The sequence below is a fragment of the Parus major genome, chromosome 4, assembly GCF_001522545.3.
Source record: "Parus major isolate Abel chromosome 4, Parus_major1.1, whole genome shotgun sequence".
Taxonomy (NCBI): Eukaryota; Metazoa; Chordata; class Aves; order Passeriformes; family Paridae; genus Parus; species Parus major.
This window is the reverse complement of record NC_031771.1, coordinates 50,536,191-50,554,125: the sequence shown is the minus strand read 5'-3', so window position 1 is coordinate 50,554,125 and position 17,935 is coordinate 50,536,191. Positions and strand designations below refer to the sequence as shown.

Here is a 17,935-nt window from a genome sequence, read left to right as displayed (position 1 = left end):
TTTGATTTTCAAGATGACACACATTTATCACTGCAGATAATAGCCCTGTAAGAAAACAAGCATAATCAGAGCAATTGAATGACAACTAGCTTTTGTTACTCTTCTTGATGAAAGATGAATAAATAATGTTAAAAGCTTACAAAGTCAGTGTTTTAATTATTTTATTTGTTTAAAATACTTGGAAATAGCTAAAATATAAGTGTACAGATTTCTAATACCTTTTGGGAGAGAAATAAAAGTGAAACCTTAATTTGCTTCCACAGGTATTGAAAATCTAATTAACATTTTTACAGTAAAGACTGGGGGATTTTTTTATTTGTAGGTAGATTTTTTTTTAATTTTTACTTTATTTTCATTTAGCATCACAGCTGTTGGAAAAATTATTTTGGTGCTATCATCAAAATTTGTCCCCATAGAAAAAAATTGTCCATATAAGTCATATTTGTCTCATTCTATTTTTATTAGATACAGTCACCATTTAAGATGCTGTTTTCATTGTTATAAGTTTGTTAAAAATTTCTTAATCCTTTTCTATCTTAATTAATTTTGCTCTACTTCAGAATTCTAGAAGTGAGAGTACTACTCCCAGAAAAAACATCTCTGATAGTTACTGGAATGACTTTGAATCAGTGATTAAAATGATATTAATATTTTTTCTAGAGTAGGTATTAAAATGTTCATAGTTAACCCTTTTTCTCCTCACATTGGTTCTGTTTTCTCATAGATGGCAGACTGAAGTTTTTATATTGCTTTCTTTTTCCTACCTTGAAAGAAAACCAGGTTTCTAGTGAAGGATAGAGCATTAATAGCAATGAGTAGTAGTGCTGTAAGTCACAGGATGATAGAATGGTTGAGGTTGGAAAGGACCTTAAAGATCTGGTTTCAGCATTCCCTTGCAAGGATACCTCCCACTAGATCAGGTTGCTCAGAGCACCACTTTCTGGCATGGGGCATCCACAACTACTCTGGGAAACATGTTCAATCTCTCACCACCTCACAGTAAAGAATGTCTTCCTCATATCTCATCTTTGTTTAAATCCATTCCCCCTTGTCCTATCACTACATGCCCTTGTTAATAATCCTTCTCACCCACTCCAGGTGGTGCCTTTAGGTATTGGAGACCATTCTGGGATGCTATGAAATAGTTTCCAAATTGCAGTACTACCTTTCTCAGTTTCAGCTATTTTACTGAATAATTGTAACCATAGCAATCCTAGTAGTGTGTTTTCTTAGTGTTAAATTTCTTTATAAATCTAGAAGAATCATCTTGTTAAATGTATTGTTCCCACCAGTAAAATGATTTTATGAGCTCTGCCTCTGCCTTTTATTTCTGTCAAGAACAGTGCATTCAGTTTCTGCTCACCTCAGGTGACTACTATCCTGGAGAGAAGGCATGGTATCTTGGTTGGAAAGGCTGTATAACCCTCACTTCAGTTTTGTCTTCTTTGCATTTATTTGAATATCTTTTACTGGGTCTTGAAAGCTGAATTATGTCACAGTTTATGACTGTGTATAAGTGGTTTATTACCAACATGTTGCAACCCCAGTGCAATAAGTGATTAATGTCTGATGTGGCAGTTTAAGTCAGACCAAGTATGTTGACCTCCATTGCTCTTTGGCATTAGATGGTTCTTGGTCTTGCAAAACTGCCATCTGTCTCTTCTTTTCATGTCTTTAAGCATATATTTGCTATGCCCCCACCCGCCTGTTCCCCTTTAATTTTGATGGTATCATGATGTGATGGTTCCAATGGTTGCAGAAGTGGCCACTTCAGAAGGGAGAGTCACTGTGCAGAAAAACTTGGATATGCTGGAAGAGTAGGCTAACAAGAACCTTATGATGTACAAGCAGAAATGTGAAGTCTGGCATGTGGGAAAACATAATCCAGGAGTCTAGCACAGGCTTGGATCTACCTTGGATCTTTAGGCTGGGGAGCAGCCTGAATGAAATGAACCTGAAGGACCTGGTGGACAGCAAGCTCCATGTGGGTGGACAGTGTGCTGCTGCAGCAAAGAAAGGCAACAGGATGCTGGGTTGCATCAATGTGGGCATCACCAGCAGAGATAAAGAAGTCATTATACCACTCCACTTAACACTTGTCACATCTGGAGTACTGTGTTCTGTTTTGGTCCTCACTGTACGATAAAGGATGTGGACAGACTGAAGAGGGTCCAGAGAAGGTCCACAGAGATGTTCGAAGAACTGGGAAGCCTGGCACATGAGGAAAGGCTGAGAGAACTTGTTCAGTCTTGAGAAATGGAGCTTAGGAGAGAACTTGTTCCAGTACTTAAAGGGTGGCAGCAAGAGAAAATGGGGACTCCTTTTCACAAAGAATCACGTGGAAGAGATGAGAAGTAACCAGGTACATGTTACTCGTGGGGAGATTCTGATTGGACAGAAGTGGAAAAATTTTCACATAGGGAACAATCAGCCATTAGAATAATCTTCTTAAGGAGACAACATTGGACACTTAGGATTTGACTGGACAAGAGGCTGGGCCATCTAATCAAGACCATGCTTTTACCAAAAAAGACTTTACATTCAACTTTGCTTTTGCTACTACTACCTGTGTATTCTCCATTTCCACTTTCTTATCCTATATGGTCTAGTAATGTTCATGCTCTCTTATTTCTTATTTCTCTAGCAACAAAACCTCACTTAGCAAAATAGTAAATGCTCGATGATACCATTTTGTGAGAGATGAACCAGTTTGTGGCATGGTGGTGTGTAACTGCAGCACTTAAAAAGAATTTAAATATGATAATACAATTAAGGAAAAATATTAAACAGAGCATGATAGAAAATATGCACTTTGGAAAAAATTCCTTATAGTCAAAACTCAGATCTCAATGTTTTGTTTATGCAAAAGAAAGTGAAGGGATGATTTGATTGTGAAGAAAAATTTCTGGTGAAAGCTATTTTTTTGATGGAAAAAAAGCATGAGAGGATCTTGTAAGTGAGCTTGTAAATGAAAGCTAAAATGAAACAATTATAGACAAGATTTTTAATTTTTCTTTTTAAGAGAACAATGCCCTTCCCTTCATTTGCTTCCTGTCAAATAAACTGCAGCCTCTTTTGGACAGAATTTTGAGGAGCATGGTTAAAAAGTAACTAACTGTTGTAAAATTTGTGTCTAGAGCAAATTACAAGTAATAAATAGTACTGAATGGAATTAAGAGGAGTCTGTGCGTTACTGTGATCAAGGTCTGGCTTGTATAAAACCCACCAGTGGTGCTCTAATCACAGAAACAAAGTAGTAAGTCCATTGACAAGGAAGTCAAGACTAATTGGCATTAACTTCAGAGGAATTAGCCATGGAGTAGGCACTATTGAAGCCTAATGCAATTGTCAGAAGAATCTGGTTGCTTTTTAAGCTGTCCATTGGCCACTGAGGATTGTCTACTTCTGGTTTTCTCTGACTAGAGAGCAATTTCCTGTGCATTGTGTTAGAAGAACTATTTTTTTAAGCATTACAGAATACTAGATTTCTGACTTCCTTAATTTCTGACAACATCTAAGATACTTCTTGTGGCGAAAGAGTACCAGTCTCTTCAGGCCCCAAAGTGGAGAAGGTATTTGCTATGCACAGTTGCTTGACCTTTTATAATTGTTTTTAATTTTAAAATTAAAATTTTAAATTTGTTAAATGTTTATCTATAAAGAAGCTTGATCATTAGGCATATATAAAAGATCAGTAATTGTGAAATACGTGCTTTTTTAAAGATCTGAAATATGAACTACTAAGTTTTCTGGTTCTTTTTTTGTGTTGTAAAGAATGAAATCTGTTTGATCTTGTTGCCATGCAAAGAAGCATGTAAATATTCCCTTCATGTATTTGCAGATGTCAGTAAGTGACTCTTGCTATCCTTTTATATATATCTGACTTCAAAAAACTGCTTGTTATTACCAAGTAAATTCAATTTTCAGGAAAAATAAATTCCTTATTATTTATCTTTTGTGTGTGTTTTAGGGAAGCTGGGAGAAGCGAATTCTGAAAAGTCTGAACAGCATGTGCACAGAGCTCAATATCCCACTAGCACAGAAGGTAATGCATTGATAATTTTCTCCTTTCAAATGACATTTTCTCTGAAATTAAGCCTCGTCTTGCACACTTGTAATGTAATCTTCATTTTAGACATGGTTATGAAGAGCTGCAGGTCCAGTATAAATAATGCAGAATAATTTTCAGAGGTGGTGGCAATGAATGCATCAGCTCAACTTGGGAGAAGATTAAGACTCTACATAGATTTTCCTCTTTGCTGTTACAGTAATTATCCTCTTGAGGGAGCAGCATGTTGGAAAGCTAATTACTGTGTTCATTGCTCTTAACAGAGTATTGTTTGTGCAGTCTGTGTGCAATACAGATGTGCTTTGTGTGCAGAGAAAGCTGTAGTTGAATTGGTGCACGAGGAGAGGGAGATACTGGTACATCACTGATTTTGTTTGTCATTCATTCTGGTCTGTTTTTTTGGCTTTTTTTTTAATTATTAATATAGAGGCTTTGATTTTAAAGGTCTTGGAATTAGGGAGTAAAATTAGAATGTTATGTCTATTCTCCTGTTATACCTTTATGATAGGTGGCAGAACCTCTATGGTTCATCATGAGCTAAAGATGAGGCTGTATTTGGTTTTCATGACTGCCAGGGACAGGAATTTGATAGAGTCCAACAGCTCTATGGAATGGGCAGTAAATCTCCAGTGACAAAAAACTGAGAACTAAATATCCCTCAATCATTACTAAACACCTGAAACTATTTAATGGGCTTCTTTCCTTCTGGGAACTGGAACTTGGGCTTTCTACAGTATAATGTATCTTCAGGCTAGGGATAATTTGTAAGCAAATAAGTTTGTATTGCTGTTTTGTAAAACATTGCATTAATGTATAGTTGATATCAATACCTATTTGGAATAGGCATTTTTTTATTCATTCTGTTTAAAAAAAAGAAGATACACTTTTTTGTGCCTTTCAGAGGCCTGTAAATGAACAAAAAGAACTGCTTAGTAAATGGAATGAAATGGGAACTGATGAGCCAGGTAAGGTCAACTAAATTTATATGCATTAAAGTTTGGCACATTGAAAGGTAGCATGCACATTTTACTTACCAGTCAAAGCTTAATCTAATCTGTTCAAGGCAAATTGATTTTGATCTTTCTTTCATTGGTAATGTGTCATTATGCCTAAATAAATATTTATTTCATTGTTATTTTGTTTCAAGTTAGTATAATAACATTAAATCATTACTGAGAGGTTAGTGTATAATACTTCATATTCCAGCACTTTAGAAATTTATTCAGCTAGGACACAGCTCCTCTTATTATAAACTCAGGCTAACAGAAAATGTTCAGAACTATGGATAATTAAGCTCAGATGTTTACTTGACAAAAGATAAAAACATCTCTTGCACAGAATAATCAGTGATATTATACTTTGGGAGAGCAAGGCTAACTCTCATGTTAATTCATAGCCAAGTTCCTTAAAAAAGATTTTGCAGAGGAGCTGGTTTGTATCACACTATCACCTCTCTGATGGAAAACACTTTTCATGGATTTTTTTAGTACTGCTCCCCAGTTTTCATTTGAGAACAGTACGTATAATTCAGTAATCTAAGCTGTTAAAAGATATCCTGCTTTTGAAAATCATATCTTTCCTAAGTCTAAGAATGATTCAATGTCTAAACACTTATGAGTATTAAGTAAAAGCTTCCTGTGACTACCGTTCACTTCACAGAATCATAGAATGGTTTGGTCTGGAAGGGATCTTGAAGAACACCCTCCATTTATCTGAGGCTTACAAAAATAAGGCATTATCAGTAGCATAATCATGACAGAATGTCGGTAGTTGTTGCAATGATATTTGTGATGATGTTATTTTGATCTTTAATCTGTTGTTTAAATTTCTAGATTGTGTTATTGATAAGGCACATGGGTTTTTGATGTTTTGATTTTAACACAGTGTCATTGAAATCTTAATTCAGATCTAAGTCTTTTCCGGCCTGTTTATGCACCTAAAGATTTTCTTGAGGTAAGTCTCCATAAAACAATACTCAGCCATTGGCTTATATCCAGTATAGTTATTTTATATGAAGTGGGAAAAATAATTTTTTAAGTGTATTTCATACTAGCTGTCATTCATAGGAAGTGAAATTTGGCATGGTTTTTCTGAATCCATGTTTGGTTTACAAAACAAAATGCTATTGTCCTTTCTTTTTTTAAACTGCAATTTTAAATTGTACCTGTGATAAACTTCTCTAAAGCATAGTCTGGGCCCAACTTTTTTTCCTTGGAGAGTGATTGTCAACTGATTTTGTAAACATTTTACATTTTAGATTCCAATATATTAAGCTCATAAATCATAATATGTGAAGCTAATAGACTGTTTGATAGTAGATTGCAGATTCGTATGCAGTTGAAATTGCAAGTCATCTAGGAAGGTTGTGAAAAATCAAACAGGAAATAAGACTGTGTGGAATTTCAGGGCTTTTGTATGTAATCAATCTGAACCATTAAAAAAAATGGTGACTGTGGAATCTTTAAAGTCTTTAATGTCAGTATTATTCATCATTTTCTATGACTCAAGCACAGAACATCATAGTAAAACAGTACTTATTACATACTAGTCCTTTTTTTCAGTTAATCAAAATGATGTTGAAAATGTTCTGTTTATTTTATTATCCATCAATGTACTAACAGCCATGATGTATTTTTAATCTTGGATCTGTAAATAAATCCGTCCTTTTTTTTAGCTTTATTCAGTGATCCTCATGATCACTCTCTTTTTCTTCTATACTGTTTTCTTTCCAGAGTTTGCAGTTTCTTTAAATTAACAAGTCTGACAGTGAGATTATATGGTCTTAGAATACTTAAAAGAGTGAGAATTGTAAAGGTATGATGTTACTAAAGAATTCCATGACAGCTGGAAATTCATGTTAGAAAGAATCTTTGCAGTTCAACACAATATCAAAATCTGTGCCTTGGAATAACAGTACGTACGAGGCTGTAAATTCCTTTATTTGTCTTAGTTATTTACCTTGACATGATTCCTTGTCCTTTAAATTATATTTGCTTTACATTTTCAATTCTGTAATTTCTTTTTCTTGTATGAAAGAAGGTATTTTGATATGTTGTTATTTAGTAGGGAATTACTTTAGCAGCAAATTATGTAGCACTTTTATTGGAAGCTCTTTAAGACTGCCAGTGTAAGAAGATGGATAAAAATTCTTTCAGAGAAAAGTAATACTGAAGAATATCCTGAATACTGTAGCCATCAGAAATATATTGTTGGCATAGCTTAAATAAGGAAGTAAATTTTAGTCAAGACATTACTATGTAGCCAGCACTTAATTGCATATAATAAAAATTATTTGTGCTTTTTTATTGAGCTGACTTTTCAAAGTAGACTATGTTAGCTTCCTTTAAAATTTCAATACTTTTTGATTTTGAAAATGTTGAGATATTATTTGATAATCTGCGTCTATATAAATGAGCTGTGGAAAATTATTTTATGCTGAATGTACTGTTTGTAATGCTGATAATGTTGAGAAGAGTTCTGAATGTAAGCAAGAAATGACAGAGCTACAATTTTTAAGGTACTAATGAATCTTCGAAACCCAAATTATGAAAATGGAGAGCAACCTAGTTTCAGAAATCATCTAGGACTAATTCAGGTTCCCTTAAAAGTTAAAGATATTCCAGAATTGGTAAGTATATTTTTTTCTTGTAAGAGGTTTCTATAATAGTTATTTGTTGTTGCTAATGAAAATGATTCTAACAAATAAGAAGGAATATTAGTATCATCAAAAATTCCTCATTTTCAAAGTGAAAATCAATCTAAGTATGTAGTTGAAATACAGAGCATAAAGAAGTTCTGTGAAAAAACATTTTTAGTGAAAAATAAAACATAAACAGTATATTTTCTGCCAGTAGGGATGTTTTCATTTTGTGCCACACAGGTTTAATTTGTGCCAAAAATACACTTCTGTACATGTTATTCACTTAATAATTTTTCTTCTGTACAAGAAACTTCAAATTTGTAGTACATTTCAATTCTGCAGATGTGTAAGAGATCAGTAGCCTGACAATGAGTTAGCTTCTGACTTCTCAATATAATGACTTCTCAATATAATTTTAAATCCCATTATTTTCAGGTTGTAAATTAAATGTTTGAGTACTAGTGTATTATATAGGAGTGCTTTTCTAAATGCTTCAGTGATGAGGCTCTTGGCGATTTTATGCTAGTAGAAAAACTTTCACCTGGGTTGGAAAAGAGATGGGAATTAGAGGTCCTTAAGCTGATCTTTCATTCACCATTCACTACATCTAGGTGTAGCTCATACTTGACATGCAAACTGGGGCTTATAACTAAGACTAGAGGAAGAATTTATGTGAGAGTCTATTTCAAATGTGTGTATTTAGAAGAACTTAATTTGGTTCAGAAAATATTCACATTAAGTGTTTCAGAAGAAATCCCAAGTGATTTAGAGAATTAAACATATTAATTATGTTGTTATGGTTCTTGTCCTTTTCAGAAAGAAGACTTTAGCGAACTAAGCTTAAATATAGGACAGCTAGGTATTGATGATTCAGCACAAGTGCCTCCTGGTAAGCTAATGCCATGCTCCAGTCATTCAAACAGAACACTAATGAGTAGAATCCTTCAAAATTATCAAAACATTTGTGTATTTTTCCCATAGAAAACCATAAATATTAGTTCTGTAACTATGATTGTAGTGATTTTCATAGTAAAATATAGCTAATAATAGAAAATATTGCATATATGAAGAGTCAGATTTGGAGAATATTTAAAGTCATAAGCTTAAGTAGAGAATACATTAATTTCAATATGTTTGAACACTTTAGGATCTAGAGAACCACACTGCCTGTTTCCAGAAATACAGATATTATCAGTAAATATTAGTCCAGCTAACAGATCGGCGCATAGATATATATAAATATGTATGTACACAAGTATACATAGAAATACACACACAAACATATTTAAAATAACTGTTGTCAAGAAAATATTACAGGACATATCCATACATTAATATTCAGTAACTTCAATAGTGTATAATCTCTCCTGGTTTTCCATGTATTTCTATTGCTGTAGAAAGAGGTTTTAAAATGGTCTTTCCACATAAAAATGGAAAGCACTGCTGTATTACATGATTTTTCTTTTTAAATTGAAACTTGCCTAATTGAAAATTATGTTATATAGTGCTGCTTTGATATTCATATTTTTGAAACACACAATTAGTTTTTGAAAAAGGACTTAGACTCTGATGCAGGTTAATTTTTAGTGATGTTGGCAGTAAATAGCAACTGAATGTAATGATGCGTGCCAAAAATATAAAATACGTTATCAGCTGAAGTGTCTTTTTCATTTATTTTTTGCCATGCTTTTCTGTATCTTTATTTTCTAGAGTTCTTTGAAAATGAACATGTACGTATTGGGCAGAAAGGTATGGATCTGCTTTTATCTGTAATAAACTGTGAGTAATTAAGAATGCATTTCGTAAATTTGTATTTGCTTGTACCTCTTAAAATTTTAAGAACTTAGACTAGCACAAAGCATTATCAGTAATACCATTGTAATTTAGATAGACAGCCACTAATACTGTTGTCATTTAGACAGGGACAGAAAAGCAAACATTTGCAGTCTACCAGTAGCTACCAGATAAAAAGTTCCACAGATATTTCAATAAAAACAAAATATGAAGCACACAGACATTTTTTTTTGGTGGCAACTTAACTTATTCCACTACTAAATTTCAGCTGAAAATCAAAATTCTGTGGAGTCCCTTCTCTGCACACAAAGTCCTCATCACTGTAATGAGATCTATGCCTTTGTGTCAGAATAGTCTTTTTAATAATCATTTGCAATTGCAGAATCTTGCAGTACTTAGCCACTATGGAGTATTCTCTTGTCTCTCTCTACTTCTTTTTCTGAAAACTTCCAGGATTGTTTTCATAGGTTAAGAAATAACCTACAAAAGGAAGGGGCAGTTAAAAGAAATAATAATTTAATAGTTTAAGTTTGCTTATAGAAGAAACATACAAGGAATGGTTGAAATCTACCAGTATTTACTCATTACTTCTCTTTTGTTTCCTGCTGAATATTAGCATCAAAGGGAAAAATAGGCAGGATGCTGTCCCAAAAGTGCTCCATCCTATTTTTTTTTGTTGCAGTAACAAAACAATGATCTTTCTTTCTTACTTCTTTTATTGTCATCTTTCCATCCTGCACTGTCAGTTTTCTAGTCCAAGAGCAACTCATTAGGTACTCTTCACCTCTCTCTTCTTTTCCCATTCTTCCAAATAAACTATATTTTCTGAACTTCCTAAGCCATTCATTCAACTCCACATTGTTGTTCACATTCATTATCTCCTGTCTATACCAAGCAGCTTGATTCTAAAGAATGCCTTAGCTTTTCCTATATTCAAAGGCTAAAAGTCTTGTAAATATATAAGCTAAATGCCTTGACCATAAACTGAAATCCCTTTTCATTCAGTGGGAATCCTGCTGCATGCTCTAATAGGTGTTAGTTATGACTTTATTTGCCACTGAGGTATTGATTTTGCTTTCATATTAGATGTATTGCCAAGTCTGAGGATTTTATTTTGTTGTGTTTAGCAAAACCCATCTTGTAAATACCAAAACTTTTTTTTAATATTTTGTATGTCAGTAAGAAATATTAAAGTCAATACTCATGGATGCCAGGATGAATCACAGTGTTTCTGAAGTTCTGTGGAGAATGTAGGAATGGGGTTTTTTTGCCCTCTTCATGCAGGAACAAAGGATCATAGAGAAGTCTGTGTTAAAGCTCTGCAAGTTAAACAAAAATTTGGCAAACTGATCTATTCAGTATTTAAGCAAAAAAGGAAGGAAAGAAAAATCAATTAGATATTCAATTCCAAACTTCATCCTTCTTAGTCATATCAGAGCAGATATTATGAATATCAAATTCAGTGAGATATAGAAAAACAAACTGTTTCATAGGCATTTCAGAAGAACTACAGGATATAGTTTTGGAAACTTCCGAGTAACGGTTGAACACCTATGTAATATCTAGATAATAACAGAAAAATTTCTCCCAACTCTCTCTCTCTTTTGTGAAAGATATTTTGAGTATGAGGGTACAGTTAATCACGTACCCTTGGTGAGGAACACTTTTACCAGATTACAATAGCTGAAGGTGTATGCCTTTCAAGTTTCTAGATTTAAGTATGGAACCAGATAATCTGTTTTATAGTATGTGCAGTACTGTATTCAGCATGAGGCCCTTGTGACAGAGTAGCCTAACGTTTCACAACAGTGACCCAAATAAGCAAATCTGTCAGCAGTAGAGTATTTGTTTTATGTCAATATAAAGGTGAACCAACATCTTTTGAGGTCTTTATCCTCTAGAGAAAATACACCAATAATGAGAGAACATGACAGTACACTCTGGAATGGAAAATTCTTGCCACAGTTATCTGTGAAGATCCTCATATAGCTAACATGAGAAGAAGGAAGGCACAAAAAAAGACAGAATGAGTGGCAATCTCCTATTTGAACTTGGATACCACTGATATTTAAACCAGGAGTATTTTGTGGCTATAAATGGCTGCTTGTTCAGTTTAGTAGCTGCAACTAGCCTTGATATAGTCATGTGTACATACTAAGTGCTCTTTTATGACAGAATGTAATACAGCCTTGCTGATTAATACCAATTAATACCAATACCAATTCCCAAGGAATTGCTTTAAAAATTGCACTGTGAAAAACAGGTATTTTCAGTATTTCCCTATTAGCTAATGCTTACAGCATAGTAAGCCAAATTTTAAAGTTAAAAATTAAGGTATTTGATGGAAGTCTTATACTACATCAACTTTTTACCTGCTTTGGTTCTTTCAGTTTTAGCAGAGCAAGATAGTGCTGCAGCTCAGCAGTATGTTCGTCAGGGATGTCCAACAGCACTCCGAGCTGATCTGTGGGCTCTCATTCTTAACATTTCTAATCAGCCAGAGGTAAGTAGCAAAGGGAGAGTAAAATGTGAAGACTAGGTGAAAACAAAAGTGCAAACAGGTATCTTCTACTGATATTTTTTCCAAAACAGAAATGCTCTACTGAGTTGTCACAGAAACTGATAAACATTTTATGTTTATCATAAAAAGCTCTGTGCTGTGGTGAAGTCCTTGCCACTCTTCCTAATTTTTAATAGATATGTGATCAAAGTACTGTAGAACAAATTATTCAACTGGCATGACTGTCTCTTGAGATTTTCCTATATGATGCTTACACTTTTAGAAGGGGGCAAGAAAAAAGATCTGAGAAGATTCATCCTCTCATATCTTTGCCAAATTTTATGAAAAGATGTGTTATATCTTTTTTCTGGTCTTCGCATATTTGGGGAAACTTTGATGTGAGGCTTTTATATGTGTACACGATAATTTACCTTGTGATAATTTTTTACATACTTAGCAAATTGCATTTCTCAGCTATAGATGAAAAAGAAAAACTATGTACTCATACATTATTCTGAGACTGAGTGCAGTAGAAATTTTACTTTAGGAGACATTCTGCAGGATACAGAGCCTTGAGACTGAACTGAGTAGATTGTGCAGGGAATTAGTGCTGAGACAATACTTTGTGATGATGCTGAAAGAACTCTAGAAAGGTGAGGGCAAGTAGCTAGAAAATGGCAATGGTAACATTGAGACAAAGTGATAAGGGTAGAAAAAGTGATGCAGACTGGGAAATTAGTCTACTACTTTGAGACTGTTGAAAGGAATGAAAAACAGTGAAATACAAAATGCACCCTCAGTCCCCATAAAAACCAGGAACTATCAAGCTGGGACAAGATACACTATGTTGAAGTAAATAATTTAAGCTGTGAGGTAAGTGCATGTAAATGTTTTTCTGTCATGCAAAACTGAAACTGTTCTTCTAATGTAACAACTGTCATAATCTTCTGTCTTTTCCAAAACTATTTCTGCATAGCATTTTTTATCCCGGGATCTAAGTTAAAGTTGTTTTATGGACTTTGAGTACTAAAAATAGAAATATGTTTAAAAGATCGATTTCCTGAGTGAGATCAAGCAGACTGCCCATGAATCAGGTGGAATGGCACGAGGGTTACCACAGCTGTAAGCTGAATATCTATGGTTCAGTTTAAGCAGTGCTTTTACTGATGTTTCTTACACAGAAGTGAGCTGTGACTGCTGCCGAAATGCTAACACCCTGAGATGTTCTTCTTGCATAGACTGAATACAGGACTTTATTTTTTGTAAAGTATAGCAAAGCAGTTTCCATATGCATGTAGCTGTTTTATGATCTGCTGAATTTCATATAGACTTTATGGATTTATCTGACACTTATTTTCTCTACCTCTTGAGAACAGTTTTTTTGTTGGAGTTGAGTTGTCTGTTTACAGACATTCCTTGCTGTAATATTTCTGATTTGCAGTTTAGGCTCTATTACGTTTATAGCTGTACGAGTCTCTAAATCACATGAACTTTGAATTTCCTTTCTTTAATGTGAAACATTATGAGGGTTTGGTATGGGCAGCAGTGTGTGTGCTAGCATCTGATATTTTTATTTGGAAAATTTTATTCAGTAAAGCTCAGCCTCTGTATAAAGCTAATTTACAGCCAAGCAAGAGATGATACTAACAATCTACATTGTAATCATAAAAATGATAAACTGTGAGCTCAGAATGCAGGATTATTTAGAAATGTATAAACACATTGCCTGACAATGAATTGTTTCTCAGTTTTCATTTGTAATGGTACACTTTAGAGGAACAGTGTTAAAAGAGCCTTTTTAAGGTTGCAAAGACAAACATTTGAAGGTGAACAGTGTCATAGTTAATACTGTCTGTATAAACAGTCCAATTTGCTGTATATATATTTTAATCATATGACCTTGAATCACAGGATTACAGTTATTTCCTGTGGGATGTCTGTCTCACTGCACAAAATGGAAGGCACAGACTTACTGAGAATCTGTTTAATTTTTTTTTCCTTCTGTTCACAGTGTTACACAATTGTTTATTCTCTGCATGCTACTGAAACAGTGTTTAGGAAAGAAATTTGTTCATTATCTGGTAGGCTTTTTGTCCCCCTCTAATTTTTTTGAATTAATTGGTGAAAAATCTTAAGTCTGGAAATTCCAGCATGCAAAAATCAGTAATGCTTTACTTTGCTATAGGTTTTACTGAATGTAGTTTGCAAGGTTTAAAAACTTACTAAGTAGTTGAGGTAGTAAGTTCATAATGGGACATTATGTGTATCTTATCAGAACGATTTTTTAGATTAGGATCAGTAGACAAAGGTCCCCACTGTACCATTCAAACAGCAAAAAAGCAGTTACAGTAGCAGACTGTCATCATCTTTGGCTGGAAAAGGATGTACTTTACAAGTAGATTTCACAGATCTCTGGTAAAAGGAGAATAAGCTTTGGACCCTCGTCAAGGATTTACCAGGAGGGTTGTCTTGAACTCTTATGTCTGTTTTCTCTTTATGTAATCTAATTAGGTTTTTGTTTTGTCCTTGTTAGATTTGAGAGGCAAATGCAATAGTGCAATCACATGGGAAGGGTAACTGAAAATGGGTCATGACCTGCCAACAGTTCATCAGTGAGAGTGTAGCTTTGGTACCAGGGATTTCATGTCCTGCACATGCCAGCACAGAGGCTGCTGAGTAATCCAAACCTTTATTTCAGAAAAGGTGAATATCCAGATTCTGCTTAAAGTAGCTTTGCTGGGTTCTGCTGAAAAGTACTTTTCTCTCTTGCCCATAAGCTCCTTTCAGACCTCCTTTGTGCTCTCAAGTGGATACTTTATGAATGTTTTGGGGGAAATTTTGGGATGTGGGATAAGGTCAAGAAGTCTGGTCACTGCAGTCCTGAAGTGTACTTGACTTCAGTTTGGAAAGATGAGGAGGTGTGGTATAAAAATACATCATTTTCAGTGAAGCTGCTGTCTATATAAAAATGCACCATATTTTTAAAAGGGAAAAGGTTTACAAAACAAAGTTGCATGAAGATTTGGCAAAGAAGAAATGTTAAATTAGATGAAAATGGTAAGATTTTTGTTTTATAACTGAAAACATTTTAAATAAAATAAGAAATGTAACACATTTTTTGACATTCCCGAAACTTGCCAGTAGTGGAATTTCTTATCTGGAGAAAGAAATGCAGCCAATAAATAGTAAAAGAGGACTTGAATCATTTTTAAAGGCTGAGTGAGGCTCTTAAAATATTCCTCACTTTTAAGTGATTGATCTCCAGAGAGTCTTATGTCTTGAAAGTAAATCTTGTTTATGATTCAGATCTAAGGAGTAAATCTATTAATACAGCATAACTATAAGCCTCTTGTCTTATTGAGAGACATGGGCAAGGTCCTCTTGTAGCCAAGTTGTGGCTGAAATCCTGGCATGATTCTCAAGCCCAACTTCATTTTGCATCACAGCAATCACAATTTAAGAGAGAATGAATGGCAAGTAAGGAGTTAAAACCTAGAAGGAGTTAAATTCCTAGAATGGTTATAATTGCGTAAGCTTTGCAAGTCCTTTTTTAATAATTTCTGATTTATTTCCTGAACTTTTTCTGCATTAGTTCTATTTCCAGTGAACAGTTTGTCCTTCTGGTCTTCTTAGAATCATAGAATTGGGTTGGAGAGACCTTAAAGATTATCATTCCAACCTCCTAACCATGGGTTTTGGTTTGTGGTTTCTTTGGTTTTGGTTGTTGTTTTGTTTTTTTTTTTAATACTAACTTTTTGTGTTTTAATACAGACCATCACTGGAGATGGCAAAAAAAAAGTTATTAATTTGGCAGTGTTAGACTTGATTAGACTACAGTATTGATGCTTTAAAATGTTCACTTGAGTATTCGAATAATTTCTTGTAGCTTTGAAGAGCAGAATGCTATGTTCATACTGCAGATACTTTGCATTTAGTAAATATTTATGTCTGATCATTCCTAAACAAATATTTATACCTCCCCCTTTTTTTTTTCTCAAAAGTAAAATTTAAATATTTTCCCTGCGGGAGGCATCAGTACTTAGTATATACAGCTTTTGTCCTCATTTCAACTTAGCAGTTTAGTAATATGTTAATTTTAATAGTTTCTAAGTGTGTACTATTCACCATTCTCTCCCTCTCAGGATTTCATCTTATTTTCCACTTGTTCTTCAAATCCTCACTCTAGACTTGTATTTATCAAAGAAATCAGCAGTAAATCTGTGATGTTTGGAATATACAAATATTTGTGTGGTGTCTATTTAGATACCTCAAAATCGAAATAGTTTTATGAAGTGGGAAAGATCTTTGGGATGGCTGACTTAATTTATCAAATAGTTCAAATCAATCAGAAATTGTTATTCATAGTTGTAGATGTAGTGGCAGAGAGATATTTAGGGATTTGTGAGTTACAGAATGACAATGTGATATTCTCTTTTTCCTTGTCAAGCTCTTTCTAAGAAGGAAGGGATAGAATTAGTAAAAGCAGAGAAGTTTGTTCTGATTTTTCCCCATTGTTTCACCTGTGTGTGTTCTATAGACATTCAGAAAATAACTGGAGTTTAAAAACAGGTCCTATTTTTTGTATTCTTCACCAGTTTTTTTTATATATTTATCATTTAATCTTTGCACAAATTTAAACTGTTTACAGGTTCATACTAGTTTAATGTCAAATATTTGCAGCAACTCACTAATGCTTAAAGATAAGGCAGAACCTATTGGTGGAGAGGTGCATGAAAATACAGGATAATAAAGAAATAAAACATAATGATTTTGGGCACTGAAATGCTTTTAGGTAGAGAGAACCAAAGGTTGGATTATATGGGTCTTTAGTTTGAACTAATCTCTTCATTCTCATTTTATTACTTAACTGAAGGCAAAGTCATTTTATAATGTCTCAATCTCAATTCTTAGGCTTAAACTAGAACAAACCATGGTAGATGCTTCATAAATATGCAGTGCCTTTTTTTCAGTTGAATACATGTTTTTTTTCAATTGCTGAAAAGAATTTTTTTTTCTTTAAATATAAATTCAGGTCATGTCTCAGATAGATGATGGTAATATTCTTAATTTTAGGACATCTTGTATTATGAACAGCTTAAGTCAAACGTGATTCAACATGACCTTTTAGTGGACAGCCTGATTTACAAAGTAAGTAATTCACTAAACAGTGAGTGATTTATGTGCTCATCATACTAGTGTCATGTTGTTTTTTTAACAAGGAAAATACATGATGGCTTGGTTTTGAGGATGTAAAAATAATTAGTGTGACTTTATTGTGAACTTATTCCTTGTGCCTGTGTTGTCTTTCACGTAAGACATTTGAGTTGAACCATTAATTATAAAGGAATAGTGTCTTCATTTGAAGGAGTAACTGGGTTTGGGAGCAAAAACAAACAGGGTATGACAGCTTCCATTTCAAGTTGCAATGCTGAATGCTTAATCATCAAGTTAATGTAGCATTTTTTAGTTTTAAAATGTGAAGTCTAAGTTTAACTGTAGTTATTTGAATGAAAGTGGTAAATTTAGCCTCCATGGGAGTCTGAAGAGAGGTCTTTTGGCTTCAAACTCTTGTATTTTTTATTACAGGATGTAAAGCTGACAGCAAGCAATGATGACTACTATTTTGTATTTGAGGATTATTTGTATCAGGTATGTAGCTATTTTTTGGTTAGAAAACCTAGGAGGTATACTCCTGTAGGATTGTATCATCTTTGGAGAAAGAACTGCCTTTTTAAGGCAGAGGACAGTGGTACAAATATATCTGTTTGCTGCGTGTATTTTCCCTTCCGAATAGTGAACTTGGACACCTAAACAGATTAAGCAAGGCAAGCTTCTAAAACTCCAGCTGTGAAAGACCATATGCAATGTCTTTTCAGTGCACTTAGCTGGAAAATATCAAGTCAGCCATATTTTTCCCCTTTCCAGCTTCGCA

At 34.0% G+C, this 17,935-nt stretch overlaps 1 protein-coding gene across 2 annotated transcripts in view; it reads left to right on the top strand.

Annotated features, from left to right (window-relative positions):
* TBC1D19 (TBC1 domain family member 19) overlaps positions 1 to 17,935 on the top strand; it is a 48,211-nt gene that overhangs the window by 14,502 nt on the left and 15,774 nt on the right. For both annotated transcript variants that reach the window (XM_015625443.3, XM_033513747.1), the window contains exons 5-13: positions 3,971 to 4,045; positions 4,971 to 5,034; positions 5,976 to 6,022; positions 7,587 to 7,697; positions 8,526 to 8,598; positions 9,420 to 9,458; positions 11,894 to 12,006; positions 17,077 to 17,151; positions 17,590 to 17,652. In XM_015625443.3, the coding sequence (XP_015480929.1) occupies positions 3,971 to 4,045; positions 4,971 to 5,034; positions 5,976 to 6,022; positions 7,587 to 7,697; positions 8,526 to 8,598; positions 9,420 to 9,458; positions 11,894 to 12,006; positions 17,077 to 17,151; positions 17,590 to 17,652 (660 nt within the window). The remainder of the gene's footprint in view (positions 1 to 3,970; positions 4,046 to 4,970; positions 5,035 to 5,975; positions 6,023 to 7,586; positions 7,698 to 8,525; positions 8,599 to 9,419; positions 9,459 to 11,893; positions 12,007 to 17,076; positions 17,152 to 17,589; positions 17,653 to 17,935) is intronic.